Genomic DNA, 16,662 nt, shown 5'->3' with positions numbered 1-16,662 from the left:
CATTTATTAATAACCCAAAGCACTGGAGAACTTCAATTTTTAACTTGGTGATACCACTAAATGAGAAGTCAAGGGTTCATTAAAATTATTATAATTCAACCTGAGGTAAATGTGTAAGATCGATGGCATAGCTTTGCAGATCAGGTCAAATTTCTCAGACTTAACTGAGGTAAAGAGGGGTATGGTCCACAGGTGATCAATCTCACCAAGCAAACAAAACTAAGAGGAGCAGGCAAAGACAAAGAGTCAGAACACAAGGAGACCATCACATGAAAAATGCTGAACAATAACAATATATATATGAGATGATATGGGAGCCAATTAAGCCAATTAACCTAACCCCAGTAAGTGCATGTCTTTGGAATGTGGGAGGAAACCGGAGTACCCGGAGGAAACCCACGCAAGCACGGGGAGAACATGCAAACTCCACACAGAGAGAGGGAGAGGCCTGGGCCAAGGTGGAATCGAACCCAGGCCTTCCAGATGTTATTCTAACTGTGAGGCAGCAGTGCTAACCACTGCGCCACCGTGCTACACTAAATTGCCCATAGGTGTGAATGAGAGCATGAATGTGCGTGTGAAAGGTTGTTTGTCTCTGTGTTGGCCCTGCAACAGGCTGGCGACCTGTTCAGGGTGTACCCCGCCTCTCGCCCTATGACAGCTGGGTTAGGCTCCAGCCCCCCCCGCGACCCTGAACAGGATGAGCGGAAGCGAATGGATGGATGGATGGATGGATGATATGGGAGGAAACTCAGGGAAAACACATAGCTTAAATACACAGGGGAGACAATCAGATGCAGCTGAAGCACATTAGGGTGGAGCAGGTAACAACAGTAACAAAATAATAGACAGAAAAAGGAAGATATATGTATGCAATGGAAGAAAAAGCAAAAATAACATGGATTCAGCTGGAATGTCGTTGAGACAGTTTCGACCCCAAAAGGCGCTTGAGGAAAGTTCCTTGGAAATGTGAATATGTGCACTCAGTTAAACAGAGATTCATCTTTCAGATATTTCAGTCTTAAAGTGGTGGATCAATCAGCTGATTGATGTTGCTATCCTAAACAACTAAAAAAGAAAGAAAAAAAAGGTTTAAATAAACAGTAAAATACCACTGCAATTCATCCTGAAAAATCTGCATTTTCAGAGCAATTTCATTTATGGGCTACAATCCAAAAGACACATTCAGCTGTCCTTAGTTTATAGTGTCCCACTATCCAATGTACAGTTACTTTATGATAAGGTTAGCAAATTACTGTGAACTTTTAAAGTCATGTGACCACAGATGGTGTTGTGTGTTCAGGTTGTCTGTAAGCCCCTGGTAAATATATACATAGACTACATTTATAAATATATACATGATATACCTACTAAAGCATTGGGCCGCCTACTTATTACACCTACAGGAGCTGCTCAGCCATGGAAACGCATGCCATGAAGCTCCTGGTGCACAGTTTTTGTGCTGGTATTAATGCCAGAGGAGGTTTGGAGTCAGCAGTATTGGTGACTTTTGCACACTATACGCCTCAGCACTCGGTGACCCCGCTCTGTAATTTTACGTGGTTTCTGTGTTTCTAAACATTTCCACTTTGCAATAATACCACTTACAGTTGATGGTGGAATATCTAGGAGGGAAGAAATTTCATGAACTGACTTGTTACAGCAGCGGCATCCTATTACAGTACTACACTCGAGTTTGGTGAACTCTTTAGAACCATCCAAAAATGTTGTAAAGCCAGACTGCATGGCAAAGTGCTTGACTTTATACAGCTGTGGCAATGGGACTGAAAACACTTGAATTCAAAGATGAAAAGGTGTGGCCCAATACTTTTGTCCATGTAGTATAATATAAAATGATATGTATGTAGAATGAAGACCAGACTTAAACTTCACTGTCTGTTCTTCTTGGCTGTATATTTGTAACACTGTGTTGGCTGTTACAGTCTCACACTATGATGAGTATACTAAGACATATGAGTGTATATGTGGTGACATTGTTATGGAAATTTGCTAGCCATTTCTCCATTGTGTGGAAGTGAAACATCAAACCTCAGCTGAACTGCTTGCTAAGCCCTTCGGGGACCACTTCCTGGTTTTAGTTAATTAGAAATGGCTTGATGCACCATTAGGTTTTGTCTCTGTGAGGCTGGCAGCATAAACCTGCACAGAAACAGTTAATCTTCTCTAGACCATGTCAGCTTTTGTAAGAGGTAGAGGTTTTGCCTGCTAGCTGAAGGTGACACCTGCTGTGTCATTTTTTTTTTTTTTTCCAGTGAAGTACATTCATGTTCTTCAAGTGAGACGCAGCTCACGTGTCCTTAGTTGTGGATTTGAATCAGAATCACCTTAACATTTTTTTCTCCTGCACAGACAAACCCCAAATAAAATCTTCCAGCATAAAGAGAGGAGTGTAAATAACTGATAAAATGTCACTTCAGGGGAGGCTCAGAGGCAGAGGGCCTGGGTTAGTGTCATGATGCTGGCTGATGTCTCTGTCCTCAGTAACTTGGTCACAGAGTCTTTCTGATCTTTATCCACCATGACTTTGTTGACATTTTCTGGGATTCAGCTGGGAGATTTGATGGCAACTTTGTGGTCTAATTAGACCAGTCTCACTGATTTGTTCTCTCTCTCTCTCTCTCTCTCTGCCTTGACCTCTCTCTCAGCAGTTTATTATCCCAGCCCCAGAGTAGGCTTTAAAAAAAATCTATATACCCTGGTTTGAGTATATGTTTCCTTATATCAAACACTCCATCCTAAAGCTTCTTTGTGTCCATATAACATCTTGTCAGTGATGTATTTACCGTTCATAATTTTTCTCAACATTAAACCTGGGCTTTGTTAATATTTCACAAATGCAAGGCTGTGCATCTCCCTTCTGCAACCTCCTGGCTGATAATTTATGTTCTGGGCTTCGAGTCCTCAACCTACAGTCAAATGAGGTCTGTCTGCATCTCTGAGAGGCCTTTCCTTGTAAATCATAATGAGACAGCTTGTTTATATTCTCCTCTTTATTACTGGAGATGTATTTCGCTCTGATGATATGCTGGATTTTATGTTAGAAAAAGTGAGTCCTTACCTTCACAATGACTTTGTTTACAATGCAGACGATTCAGATTTTAACAGTGTCTGTGCTTTTCTAACCTTTCACTCAAAAGCAATAAATGCATCAAAATCTGTGCACTTCTTTGATTATAAATGCAACAAGTCGTGCTGTTTTCTGTAAATTCACGGATTCTGTGATGACTAAACCTCCACTGTTTCAATGTAACATCTCTGCCTGTATTGACGTGTAGCTCACCACCACCCACATACACACACACACATAAACACGCACAATGCTGTACACAGCCTTGGCAGTGCTGCAGCAACAGTGTGTGTTTAATCTTTTCCCTGGCGCCACTTCCTAGCTGAGAGCATTCCTGGCACCCAGAGGCCCAGAGGGGTTGGAGCTGTGGGCTGAAAGCAGTGTCACACTTCAGAGCTGGCAACTCATCTCGTTACCAACTAAGCATCTCTCTTTTCCTCCTTTTTGGCCCAAAGTGCTTCGCTTGCCCTCCGTTCCTTGAGCAGAGTATCCTTCCATGGAGAATGACCTCTTTGAAGGATGGTCTGGTTCCTTTCAGAGGAGATTCTCCTCGCACTCAGTTTCCCAGCGCTGCGTCTACCTCTGGAGCGCTGCCTGAGTCCCCCTTCCAAGAATGCGAATTGGCAGAGGACATAATTAAGGTGATGTCTCTCCTCATACATGGCCTAACCTTTAAGAGTCCCAGTTCACTGAGAGCTGTGTTGTTTTGGCAACTGTTGCTGCAGAGTATCAGTTATTATATGGTTTGAATAGATTAAATGGATTGTTGTTTTCTAATTTAGGTTATTATGTGTGCCTACAGTTTGTAAAATGCTATGAGAAAGTGTAATAACTCCATTGCTTTACCATACATTTTACTACTCCTTTATGTGTACAACTTCCAATGTTGAGAGTAGTAAGTTTACCCTCAAACTTTGCACGCGACAACAAGAAAACACTGCAGAATAATTTACTGTTTCAATCAAGAAAAATGATTAACAGTGACAAATAACAGGGTGTCCAAGGCCAAATTAATAACACTAAGCTCCTTAATGCCTTTTTAAAACTAAGTAGATTGACTCCCTCCCTGTAGCCAGGAGAATTTGTGTTCTGTTGTCTGGTTTTGTTTTTTGGTGAGTCACATTCCTACCTTTTGACACGAACCCAGCCTCAGTGGGTCACAAGTTAGTGCACTCAGTGCTGGTCCCAGGCCTGAAGACTTTGATCACGAAGGCCATCCAGTGTAAGCTCTGTGCCAAAACAGACATGCAGATCCATCCGCTGTGGCAACCCACTGGGAATCAAAGGAGCAGCTGAAAGCACCAAGAAGACATCCCTTCCTTAGCAAAGCATAGATAACAGCTTGGATGCTTGCTGGATGTTCGGACTGTTAACTTAACATCAACTGAACAACTGCTAAATAGATTTAATGGTGGAACTGACAAAGAGTTGCAGAAGTTATCAGTGGAGGCAACAACCCTAATGTCTACCTGTGAATCGGGCCTGAAACCAGCACATTTCCATAACTGTTACTGAACATAGTTGCCAAATGTTAGTGCTTGTTAGTGTTTTGTTTTGTTTTCTAGTGTGAATGGGGCTCAAACCTGCCAGCTCCCCAGATATCCTTTTGCACTCATGTCAGAGTAAAGCACTTAATTTTTTGGAGGATTCACAGCCAGCAAGTGGACATCATGTGTTCTGCCTCCTGCAAGCTCTGCTCAGGCAGCATGCAGGAGGCAGAAAGCAAACTGAGTATTTTCAGTAGTAAGAAGACAAAGAATCTCCATTTATGTGCTACATTTGAGAAAAGATCCCGGTTTGATTCTTTGAACATGGTCCGAGGTTAAGATGAGCAGGTCACCAGTCTGCATGCCAAAGTATCCCTGGACAAGATACTGAACCCCAAGTGGCTCTCCGATGTGTTTATCGGAATGTAAATGTGTGTGAATGTTAGATAGAAAGCACTTAGGTGTCGAAAAAAAATATTGCTTGAATGAATGGGTCAATGAGGCATGTTGTATAAAGAGCTTTGAGTCCCCGAGTAGAACAGTGCTATATAAGAACCAGTCCATTTACCATTTAATGTATGAAAATAGGCTCAGAGAGACATTTCTATTCAAAAAAGAGGCCCGAGGAAAGTGAGAGGACACAACTCAGTGAATTATATTAGATAAAGAGACAGACTGTGGCAGCTGAACAGGATTACATTAAGACATTAGTCTAAGTTTGTGTGTCTGAGAGCCTTTTTGTTATGTGATTAATGAAGTTGTACTGTGACAATCCTCAAGATCATTAAGGTCACTGTTTAAATGTGTGTAATAGTCACAAAAGTGAAACATACTAATTTTTTACAAATGTTTTGCTCTAACAATAATTGCATCACTGTGCAAGTACAGAAAATAAGCAATCATTTAAAAGACACCCCAACCCCAAACACCCCAAATTCTCTGGCTCCAGGTTCGCATGTGTAAATATTTGATGATTAAATGAATGAGGAAATCAAGTCTTTATATTTTCAACTGTGGAAAAAAAAAAGAAATTAATCTTTAGAAAATGTTTCTACCATTTTCTAAAATTACTAGGTAAAAAATCAACATGTTGTGAGATAAAGTTATCAAAAAGTAATTCCAGAGACAGATTGTAGCAGCTGAACGTGATTACTACAAGCAGCTTGTGTAAGTTTGTGTGTCATTAAAGTCACTGGTTTCAGCCCCAAATACATTGAAATAGCAGGTCCATTATTTTGTGACACCTCATTTTTAACTTTTCCAGCCACCAGGTTGGAAATTCTGCCTTAAATGATTAAACGGTGATTTATGAAAATAACTGGAAATGTGACAGTAATGAAAAAAGTTGCTGCTTGTAGCTTTTGCTTCAAATTAGTTTTCTCTAAAAGAAGAGAGTCTGATCCAATCTGGCTTTGTGTTCTCTTTATTATGATCTCTACTCCTATATGCGAACATTTCCTTGTGTACACAGGTGTGTGTGTGTGAGAGGTGTGTGTGTGTGTGTGTGTGTTTACAGTAAAGTGTGAATTAGGAGCGACCCTGCTTGTTTTTGGCCTTTGATTTATTTCCCGCACTTCCTCTGCTGAGGCCCTTTATTATTACAGTGCTGGAAGCGCTTGAGTGAAAGCTGAAGGATTAAAGCCGTGTCAAACATGCTTCTCTGTCTCACTTCCTCTATGAGCCCCCCCCCTCGCACTCTTCCTCATCCCACCCTCCTCCTCCACCTCCTCCTCCTCCCCCCTCCCCTTGGCACTCTGTGTTTAAACTTGTCTGGTGCCAAAACAGGGATCTGGTAACTTTGGGCAGTGCTATTTGTGTGAGTTCTGCTCACAGGTTCTGCTCTCTGGCTGGCGTCCAGACACCCCAAACAAAGCGTCCCATTGATTATTTTGGAGGGAGAGGCCGAGGCTTGTTTTAGTGACACATTTGATTTGATTAAGCCTGCTTTGTGCTTGCTCTCGAGGCTCCAGAAGTCCAGCTAGGTAGACAAAATGACAGTGGTCTCTCGCCATGACCTCAAAGTAAGTCTCTGTAGTTTTAAAAGGTGGATTGATGTAAGCTTCCTCTTGGAAAATAATAACATTTCAGTCTTTAAATAGACTGATTCAAAATAATCAAATACAGATTATGGTATTATTCTGTGATTATTGTGGCTGCAGTAGTGGCATTTCATCAAAAGCCACTTAGGATTAATTAAGACACACAAACTTTCAACCTTATCGCTCTAAAATGCTTAAATTCGAAACTATTTTGATTAGAAGAACCACTAAAAAGGGCATGGACATGCTTCTTTTGCTGCTGCCACTGATTTTTTAAAGCATTTTTAAATTATTTATTGGTATAAAAAGTGAAAAGGAGAATGTAAAGCTTAATGTCTTTAAACATTGTAAAAGCATTATATCAATTCATATTTATGATGATAAAGCAAAAGATGTGTCAAACCTAACATCCCAACTGATCCTAAATGCAGCAGAAATAAATTAGGTAAATTAGGTTTAGACTAATGCAACGCAAACTGTTTGTTGTGTAACCGTGGGGTGACTTTGGCTATTTGTCACTGGGCAGAAAGCCAAGTGGTCCAGCTTAAGAAGTACATTTGTCTTAGACGTTCTCTATCGACTGGATTTGGAGCAACGTTGAAACTGTAACAGAAAACAAAATGAAGGTTTTGTGCTTGTTAGCCTGGACTTCCCCGTGTGCTCCTTACATCGAGGCTGTTTTCATTATAATTTTACTCCTCAGTGAGCAGTGCTCTGACTCTTACTGTTCAGCTCATACTTGCTGATAAGCAGTTTTATTTTATTATAAATAGGCTCACAGTGGAAAATGAAAGCCAAGAAGATAAGCTCAGCAAAGTCAGAAGTCAGTGTAAATGCTGGCTGTGGCCTAATATGATGCAATATAATGTCTATATTTAAAAAAACTGGACTTCGGGAGTAAAGACCTAACACAAATTTGTGAACTGTACAGTCAAGACTTCATGTACAATAGCAGGAATGTAAACACTGCATTCAGAGCTGACAATTTTAACTTTGCGGGTGATTAAACGCTACAAGGATCTGGTTTAAGAGAGGTACAAGAGATCTGCTGAGCTGAGAAATGCTGTAAGTGGTGAATTTGAGACTTGGGGCTTTCAGTATGGCATGTATAATGAAGTAGCATCACTGCTTCCGGACAAAGAAAGCAAAGAATGAGCTGTGAATGCAGGCGTGAAATTGCTGATTAGAAAGTTGGAATGTATTGAAAGAAAACATACACTTGTTCTGTCTTCGTCTTGGCATTCGTCTCTTATCTACTCTGGCACAAAACTAGAAAAACACCCATCTGAGCCAAGAACAAGTAAAAAAGGTGTTATTATTATAATATTCATCAAAACATCAATTTGTACATTATTGTAGCCCCCGTCTTTGTTTTATTCCACCATTCTTAGCATTACAAAAGATGCTTCTACACCGTGTTTAACACTGACCAGACTTTATAGGAGCAGCTGTATAAACTCACTACCATTCACCTCCATCTACCTTCATCTGTCCTGCTGTTACAGCTGATGAGACTCAAGTTTAGATTTTTATAATATGTTTGGAGGATGAAAACATCCTGTGATTTAAATGATATTATGATGGCATCTCGAACATGTGTGTGTGCCAGAAAGTCTAGGAGTGTTTATTATTATTATAATTTCTCTGTATTTCAGAGATTCGTCGTTATCTGAAAACGATTTAAAAGACATTAGTTAGCTGCAACATTCCTATGTTACTGTGAACACTGGCACTTGTGAGTCACTCCTACGTATACAGGCCTGCTTTTTGCAAACACTGCAGCACCAACTGTTAATCCATGTCTGAAAATAGTCCCCCGACAAATACAGTATTTACTTTCCTCTGAATAACTTTAGTCCCGCACTGACTGCATCCAGCTGCTTTAAAAATGCATTATTTCCTAAATGAAAGTGCATTTTTTATGGCGTGTGCTTTCATATTTGTGTGATTAGGAAGACCAATAAGCTGAGCCTGAGAGGCACAGATCGACTAATGCATCTTTGGTTTGAATGTTTTAAAGATTTTTAGTGACAACGTGACATAAAACCTGGAGTACATTCAGCCATCTTCATCCATCCCACACACCAGCACTTCACAATCATCCCCATCACTGTTGCATTGGCTACCGTTTGGAAGCCTTGAGTACAGCGTTTTGGCCGTCAACATGATTTTTTAGAGCAACAAACAACCATGTTTGGATGAGAAGGTGGAGTGCTATGTTCATTAGTAATCCACATCATAGACTATATAGATGTATCATGCAGACACATATATCTGATCATTAGTGCAGGTAACATATAAATAAAATAATGCATGAATTTCAATTACTGGGAAAAAAAAATGGAGCACAGAATTTTTGGATGGGCTGGTAGCTCAATTAACTGCATAGCAAACTATAATATTTTTCACATAACGACAGTTAAAATGCTCCAGAAAGCACCAACACCACAAGCATGCTCCAGAGGTCCAGCTCAGTGGCTTCAATTTGCAGAAGTGAGGCCTAGCAGGCAGATAGTGACCAAATCAGCAGCCACCTGTCGCTCAAAGCAACCCTTGTAATGCATGACTTTACTCCCAAATACAGTTTATGCAGGTTACTAATATAAAGGTTCACCCCCTACTCAGCTGCCATGAATGAGGAAAGTAGCTAAAGAGGCCAAACCTGTTTTTGTGTGCTTTTTAATGTCTTTTATTTTGGCATTTTAAAATTGAAGTCTATGGAGACACTCGCTCATTCTTGGAGCCAGCCTCAGCCTCAGTTTTTACCATTTCTGCACTGGCTTCATTTTTCAGCCCTGGAGGTTTCCACTTGGTTTCAAGACATGTGCTAAAAAAGTTCTAAAATTGCCATTTTTTAAATGTTCTTTTTCTCCTTTCTTTCTCAGATGGTGTCCACTCAGTCTCAGCTCAGTGCCTGCTCCAAGTCACCATCATCACAGATGAAATGCTGTCCAACAGTATCACGTTACGGCTGGCCAACACCTCCCAGGAGCATTTCCTGTCCCTGCTGCTTTCTCAGTTCTTAGATGGTGTGGCCCGGGTCCTGTCCGCTGCCCCTGAAGACGTTGTCATCTTCAACATCCAAGATGACACAGACGTCAGCGCTCGCATCCTCAACGTCAGCTTGTCTGTGGCCGTGCCTGTGTTTGGGGAGGGACACCAGCGTCCTGGTGGGCTCGATCACGGAGGCGACAGGCCTGGCAGGGGGGTTGAAACTGGGGAGTTTTTTGGCTCGGAGGAACTCCAAGAGAGATTGTATTTGAACCGCAGCCTTCTCGCTCAAATTTCCTCCCAGGAGGTTCTTCCTTTTGATGACAACATCTGCCTGCGCGAGCCCTGTGAGAACTACATGAAGTGTGTGTCGGTGCTAAAGTTTGACAGCCTGGCGCCGTTTGTTGCATCCGATACCATCCTGTTCAGACCCATCCACCCCATCGCCGGGCTGCGCTGTCGCTGTCCCACTGGCTTCACGGGGGACTACTGCGAGACCGAGATCGACCTGTGCTACTCTAAACCGTGTGGGCCCCACGGTGTGTGCCGCAGCAGAGAGGGAGGCTACACTTGCGAGTGCTTTGAGGACTACACAGGTGAGTCTTCATTTAACACAATGAGAACTGTTTTTAAGTCACTCTTATGTCTTATGTCATAATTTTATTAATTCATTTATTGAATTATGGTGCGTACATGTTAGTAGGCATATGCAGAAGTAGCTGTCAGTTTGGGGCCAGCTTTCATGTCTTCTGTGTGTGACATTTTCTTAACTGCTTATATAACTCATGGGCCTGGAGCCCATCTGAGCTGTCCATGGGGTGAGAGGCGGGGTTCACCCTGGTCTTTTTCATGGTCGTCGCTCCATCACAGGGTTAACATAGGGAGACAGACCACCATTCACAGTATTTGGACTGTGGGAGGAAGCTGCAGCAGCCACAGGAAACCCACACATGCACAGAGAGAAACTTTCTACACAGAAAAGCCCCAACTGAAGGAGTGAGATGGCAATGCTTTTAACTGCCTGATAACACACGTGTAACACTCCAAATTTAGAGTCATTTTGGAGAAAATATCTTAGCTTCTCATTTCTTGTTGTTAACTATCAATTTTTCTGGCTGTATTTTAGTTATATAGTCTCCAGAGGGCTCACAGTGCAGCGGATAACTAAACATTACAGGAAAATTGCTCATAAATGGATACAGTTACCAAAATTGGTACATAAAATCTTTTATACTCTTTTACTTTTTTGATTAAGTCATTTGTTTTGGAAACAGGTCTCTCTTGCAAATGAGACACTGAGTCTCAATAGGACTGCCTGTATAAATAAAGGTTAAATTTAAAAAAATGGTAGCCATTTTCACAATGGCTGCTGACAAAAGCAAGAAGGTCTCTTTTCTTTTAATTGCCTACTATTCAGAAGGTTTGTGGTTCAGTACAGAACCCCAAATATTTCCTGATGCATCCATCTGGGTTTGCATGTGTGCACAAGTTTTAAAGTTGTGTCTGTGGATTGCAGTGTTGAAAGTGCTTTGAGAGAGAGCAAGGTAAGAGTAAAAAGGTGCTATAAGTTACAGGCCATTTACCAGCACAGTGGTACATTGGTCACTTCCCAGCAAGAAGGTTCTAGGTCTGAAGCTGTCTAAAAACCTGCTTGTCAGGTTCATTGGTGATCCTAAAGTGGCTGTTGGTGTGATGGTAAGTGGTTAGCCTGTCCAGGGTATACTCCACCTCTCACCCAGTGTCTGGGATAGGCTCCCATGAACTGGAAAAGCGTGGCAGCATGAGAGAACTGAGCGAAGGGTAAAGAAATCTTCAAGCATCAAATACAAGAAATTCACTGAAAATAATGTGGATATATTGGCACCGAGTGAATGTCTGAATCTAGTTGAATGCATCATAGTTCAATTAATGGGTAAAAGGATAATCCACTATTTAAACTAACTATTTAAAAGGTTCTCATATGTGCAATTTATGGCTGTCTAGATGTTGTAATGAAAGGCAGGAGCTAAAACTGCATCCAAGCACCAGCAGCTGATGATGCAAAAGGAGACGGATATAAACAAACCACAGTGTTCTTGTATTGCTGTGTACAGATAGTTTATAAAATGAACAGAGAAGTATGAACAGACTTTTTTTTTTTTTAACATTTACTGTTTGGATTTGTAGCTTATAACAGAAAAACAAACTTGGAAAAGCAAACCAGGGTGGCATGTTGGTGCAGTGGTTAGTGGGTTTTTTATGTGGAGATTGCACGTTCTCCCTGTGCCTGTGTGGGTTCTTTCTTGGCATTTGAGCTTCCTCTCGCAGTCTATCGACACACATATTAGGTTAACTAAGTTGTCTGAGTGTGTGTTTTAGGGGTGGGCGATATAGCCTCAAAATTATATCACAATATTTCAAAAAATTTGCGATGCTGATATTACTGAAAATATAGAAAAAAAGAAGCAAAGAACGTTTTACTGATGCTTGTAAGCAGCAGCATTTCTACCTGTAAATAAATGAAGGGCATTTTCCATCCTTCTTTCCTAATTTGAAGTGTGACTCTATTGAATCCAAGTGCCAGCAGCAGCACCATTATACTGCAATAATAATGACACAGCATTATATTCAGTGACACAGTATAAGTCAACTGTAAGCACAAAAGTAGCCTAAGCAGTTTTTTTCCCCTGGACATTTTAAGTATAAAATAACTGCCGAACACTTTACTTTAACAATAATAATAATACTCATCAGGAGTTGCGAAATATTGTCACATAATAAAAGCGAAAAATATTTTCTACCTGGGAAGTTGTATCTTTGGTCGAACTTTTTAACCACTGCTTAAAGTCATGCTTTTCCACCATGTAACATATCAGTAATTTCTCTTGCGATATGACATTTTTTTATATCACATCAAAATTTATACCAGCATTATTGTGGACAATATGACATGGCACAGCCCAGGTGTGTTTGTCTGTGTATCTGTGTTGACCCTGTATGGGGTCTACTCTGCCTTTTTTGCTGGGATAGGCTCCACCTTTCCAGCAACCTTAAGTAAAATAAAAAGTTAAGACAATGGATGGATGGACACACAGATAAATCCATTCCTTATAAAATATCGTAATATAAAAACCCTCTAAACTTTAGATGTCAGCTTCACACCGTTTTGGTGTGTGGAGAAATGAGGTTTTAGCAAACTGTCACTTTCAGGCTCCATGAATTCCTGCTGAAAAACACCTGTCTTCAAGTGCTCAGTGCCACTAGAAAGTGAAGCGGAGCAATTTCTGCCAAGCTGTTCATATGTCTGCTTCTCTCTTCACAAACTCCCACGGGGGCTTTAATGTCTACATCTGTCCCTTTCACTCCCTTCCTCGGCTCTTGATAAGCACAGACTGTCCACTGCACTAATGACCAGCTCGGCAGACACAAGCTGAGTGATGACTTATTGATTTGATTTATCCCCGTTGCAGTAAGTCACAGCAGAAGTAAACGAGCAAACATGAGCCGATAAACTTCTACACAGCTGCGTGTTTTTAGAACCAGTGTGTGTGTCCTCTGGCTCACTTATTGGACTGCATTTAAACAAAAAGAGAGATCTTGTTTTGGCTTCTTTTTGCTGAATTTTGGACTGCTTGTCTATTTGTCACAGACACTGAATGAGCTGTATAGCTACATACATTCACACCTACGCTCAAGAGTTCACCCTGTGCTGCAGCAGTGGACGGTGTCAAAGCTAAGATCTAAGGAACAGGAAAAGCGATGATATAACAAGCTCACTCATATTTTTGAGAGTGGGGACATTAAACATGGTGTTTACTGTGTGTCGACTGTTTTTCAGGCATAAAAAAACAAGAGCACTGGAGCCCTGAGTGGCACAAGGGAAAGAAATTATTAAATATAGATGGCTACAGATGGAGCATGTCCCCTGGCTGTGAAATACCCCACGGCTTAACAAAAAAGCATCACAAAGTGCTCACAATGTCGAAACAGAGAGGACAGAAGCTTCCATTTCCAGTGATAATGAAGGATTAATTTATTACTGTTGGCAGCAGAATGGTGAAGCAGTTGCAGGAATTGTAATTCATTCGTTGCTCTGAAAATTATTCACGTCTTCAGAGGGTTAAAGGAGTGTCTGCTCATTCGGTTTATAGTTAAGGGGAAAAGGGGGAAGTTGAAAAGGAGTTTAAAGAGAGCGAGAGTTAAAATATGTTAATTAATACAGTATGAATATTGGGATAGTTACCCTATCTTTTTGTTGAGAGGTTAAGTGGGTCAAATTATGACTTTTTAATGCAATTTAAAGTTTCATCTTGTCTTTGAAGCCCCATGATCATATATTTATGATTACAGAGTTGCATTTTAACTCCCTCTGTTTATCACTTGACTTGTTTATAACACAGAATAATGTATATATTTGCACTTTATTTGTCAACAATTATAATTTAATGTAAGAAGCTATGTGTAAACACTGAGTAACTGTAATACTGAGACTGTATAAAGACTGTATATAAAAGATGGACTTAATCTTGCTGTCACCCATTGGTTCATGGAAACTTATTTAAAGCTTTGAGCATCTGTCACCATCTGGTTAAAACATTTGGACAAAAGTGTGGTGTTTATGAAATTATGAGCTTATGCTAGAATGACCAGTTAACCTAACCCCACTAACTGCATGTCTTTGGACTGTGGGAAGAAACTGGAGTACCCGTCACCTGGTATTCTTTCTATACATCATTAGCCCGTTTTTTGCTTGTTTGTTTGTTTGTTTTGTGTTGTGTGTGTGTGTGTGTGTGTGTGTGTGTGTGTGTGTGTGTGTGTGTGTGTGTGTGTGTGTGTGTGTGTGTGTGTGTGCGCACGCATGTTTGCATTAGGGCTGCAACTAAAGATTATTTTGGTAGTTTAATAATCTGTCAATAATTTTATCGATGAGTCAGCAATTATTTCAATCTTTTCTCACCTGTTCAAGCCTGCCCACCTGTGAATATCACCTTGTCTCTTCTCACAATTAAAATAATGACCCATAAAAATTTTGAAACTAATTAAATGCATTTTTAATATTAATATGACCATCAAAATACATATCAAATAAACAAAAAGTGAATGCAATTTTTTTTAAATGAAAATATAATGCAATATTATGAAGTTAAAAATGGCCTATGTCCAAAAATTCAAATAAGGCTTCGAATTAAATCAAAAAGATTTTTCTAAAACAACTGAGAAGTTTACAGACGATTCAGTTCACGAAGAAGTTTACTATTCAGAATGAACGCTGATATTAATGCAAGAAAACAAATAGGAGCCGACATAACTGCTCCTATTGTCCTTCACTGATTAGCTAACATAAGTGAAATGGTGCCACTTAGCAAACATAATCTGTGAGACCTTGTAAACTAACAGAAACATTACTGTACACACATTAAGGGCATCAATGCCACACACTAACGCTCTAAAACGTACAGGGTGCCGTCATTTTAAACGCTCACGCAGTGATGCTGCCGCAGAAGGAAAGCTCTGCTTTGCACAGTCTGCATTCAACTTTATTTTTGTTTCCTGTGAAATGCTCCCACACCTTCAACAGTCTGTATCAATTTTCCTTCCTGTAGTGTACTGCAGTTACAAAATCATGTACGTGGTTTTAGAATATGACACATCGGCATTAAAATTCCACGTCTACTAATTTTTTTAGCCGACATCATCGATTATGTCGACGAATCATTGCAGCCCTAACACGCATCTGTGCAGACATGTGAGGACATGCATGTGATCTTTCCCAAATCAAAAGTGGTTAACTTGACTCATTATGGAAGTCACCAGCAAAATGCACTTCAGTGAAACCCGGCAACCAGACACCCAAACAAGAATAATGAAACAAGCCGAAACAAAACCAGGCAGTTTTGAGGAAACCCCCAGTCTCATCAATATCACCAGAAACATCATAACACAGAGCAGCAATAAGACCACATGAGCCCAGAGACCCCAAGTGGCTGCAATCTACAGCAGAGGCCAAGAAGCAGTGGACACCTGTATGCCGAGCCAGAAACATGCAGGAAGGTTTCCACCAGTGCCTGGGGCTCTAGCCAGGACCCAACAGCGGCCAGACAGTACAACACCGCATGGGCCAACATAGTGCAGGAGGGCAGATGAACGGAAAGATAAGGGAAGGGGAAAGGGAGAGCCACAAAGCCAATCCAGAGGCTCCTTTATTAAGATGCATTCATAGATTATACTGTATGTGTGCATAGACCCGGATACCTGCTAGTTAGTGTAACATGTTAATATATTACATAAGACTTTTAGTTTAGTTTGTTTGCCTGCAGACCAAACTTGGCATTAGAAAATCATTTTGTCATTTTAATTTCATATCAGTAAACATGTCATTTATATCCAGAAAACTTTAATTATGCATAAGTGATTATGAAGTCATTATGTTGCCTAGTAACCTCTCAACACCCCCCCCCCCCCCCCCCCCCGAAAAAAAAATCACAGGCCAATACTGTAGCATGGGCATGTATCAGTGTGGTGAATTTCACTCACTGAAACTGAAGCACTGACTTCTCAGATGGTCTAAGAGTGAAATTAAACATGCAGATAGCCATGTTCCATGGGCGACAGGTCTAGTTCAGTTAGCACAGGTGAAGCCTAGCAAAGCTAGCACCTGTGCTGCCATCCACTTGTCACTCAAAACAGCCCCGCCTTTAACAAATGCAGACCTTTTAATTATTAATACAGTTTGAACAGATTAGTTATAAAAATGTTTACCCCCTTCAAAGTTATTGTGAAGGGCAAGTTAGCTATAAAGGCTAAAAACGTACCGAGGTGTTAACACGTTAACTTCTGTTATAAAGTTGGAAATTTCAACACGGAAGTGTAAGGATTAAATGCTCTGGATTCATTTTTCAGGAGTTTGTTAGTTGTTATGTATTAAGTATATATTTATTCATAAATACATGAAATAAATCTAAGTGATATAACACATATCGTTAATAAATAGGATTCATAAAAACGCAATAATACAAATTATGAAGGCACACATGATTTTTTTTTTTCTCTTTATTCTCTATTTCACATACAGGAGTAG

General features: G+C 40.4%; 1 protein-coding gene across 3 annotated transcripts in view; it reads left to right on the top strand.

Annotated features, from left to right (window-relative positions):
• celsr2 (cadherin, EGF LAG seven-pass G-type receptor 2) overlaps window positions 1–16,662 on the top strand; it is a 78,255-nt gene that overhangs the window by 17,126 nt on the left and 44,467 nt on the right. For all 3 annotated transcript variants that reach the window (XM_030730435.1, XM_030730434.1, XM_030730433.1), the window contains exon 2: window positions 9,500–10,201. In XM_030730435.1, the coding sequence (XP_030586295.1) occupies window positions 9,500–10,201 (702 nt within the window). The remainder of the gene's footprint in view (window positions 1–9,499; window positions 10,202–16,662) is intronic.

The sequence above is a fragment of the Archocentrus centrarchus genome, chromosome 5 (assembly GCF_007364275.1).
Source record: "Archocentrus centrarchus isolate MPI-CPG fArcCen1 chromosome 5, fArcCen1, whole genome shotgun sequence".
Classification (NCBI taxonomy): domain Eukaryota; kingdom Metazoa; phylum Chordata; class Actinopteri; order Cichliformes; family Cichlidae; genus Archocentrus; species Archocentrus centrarchus.
The sequence above is the reverse complement of the archived record's forward strand: the minus strand, read 5'-3'. Positions and strand labels throughout refer to the sequence as shown.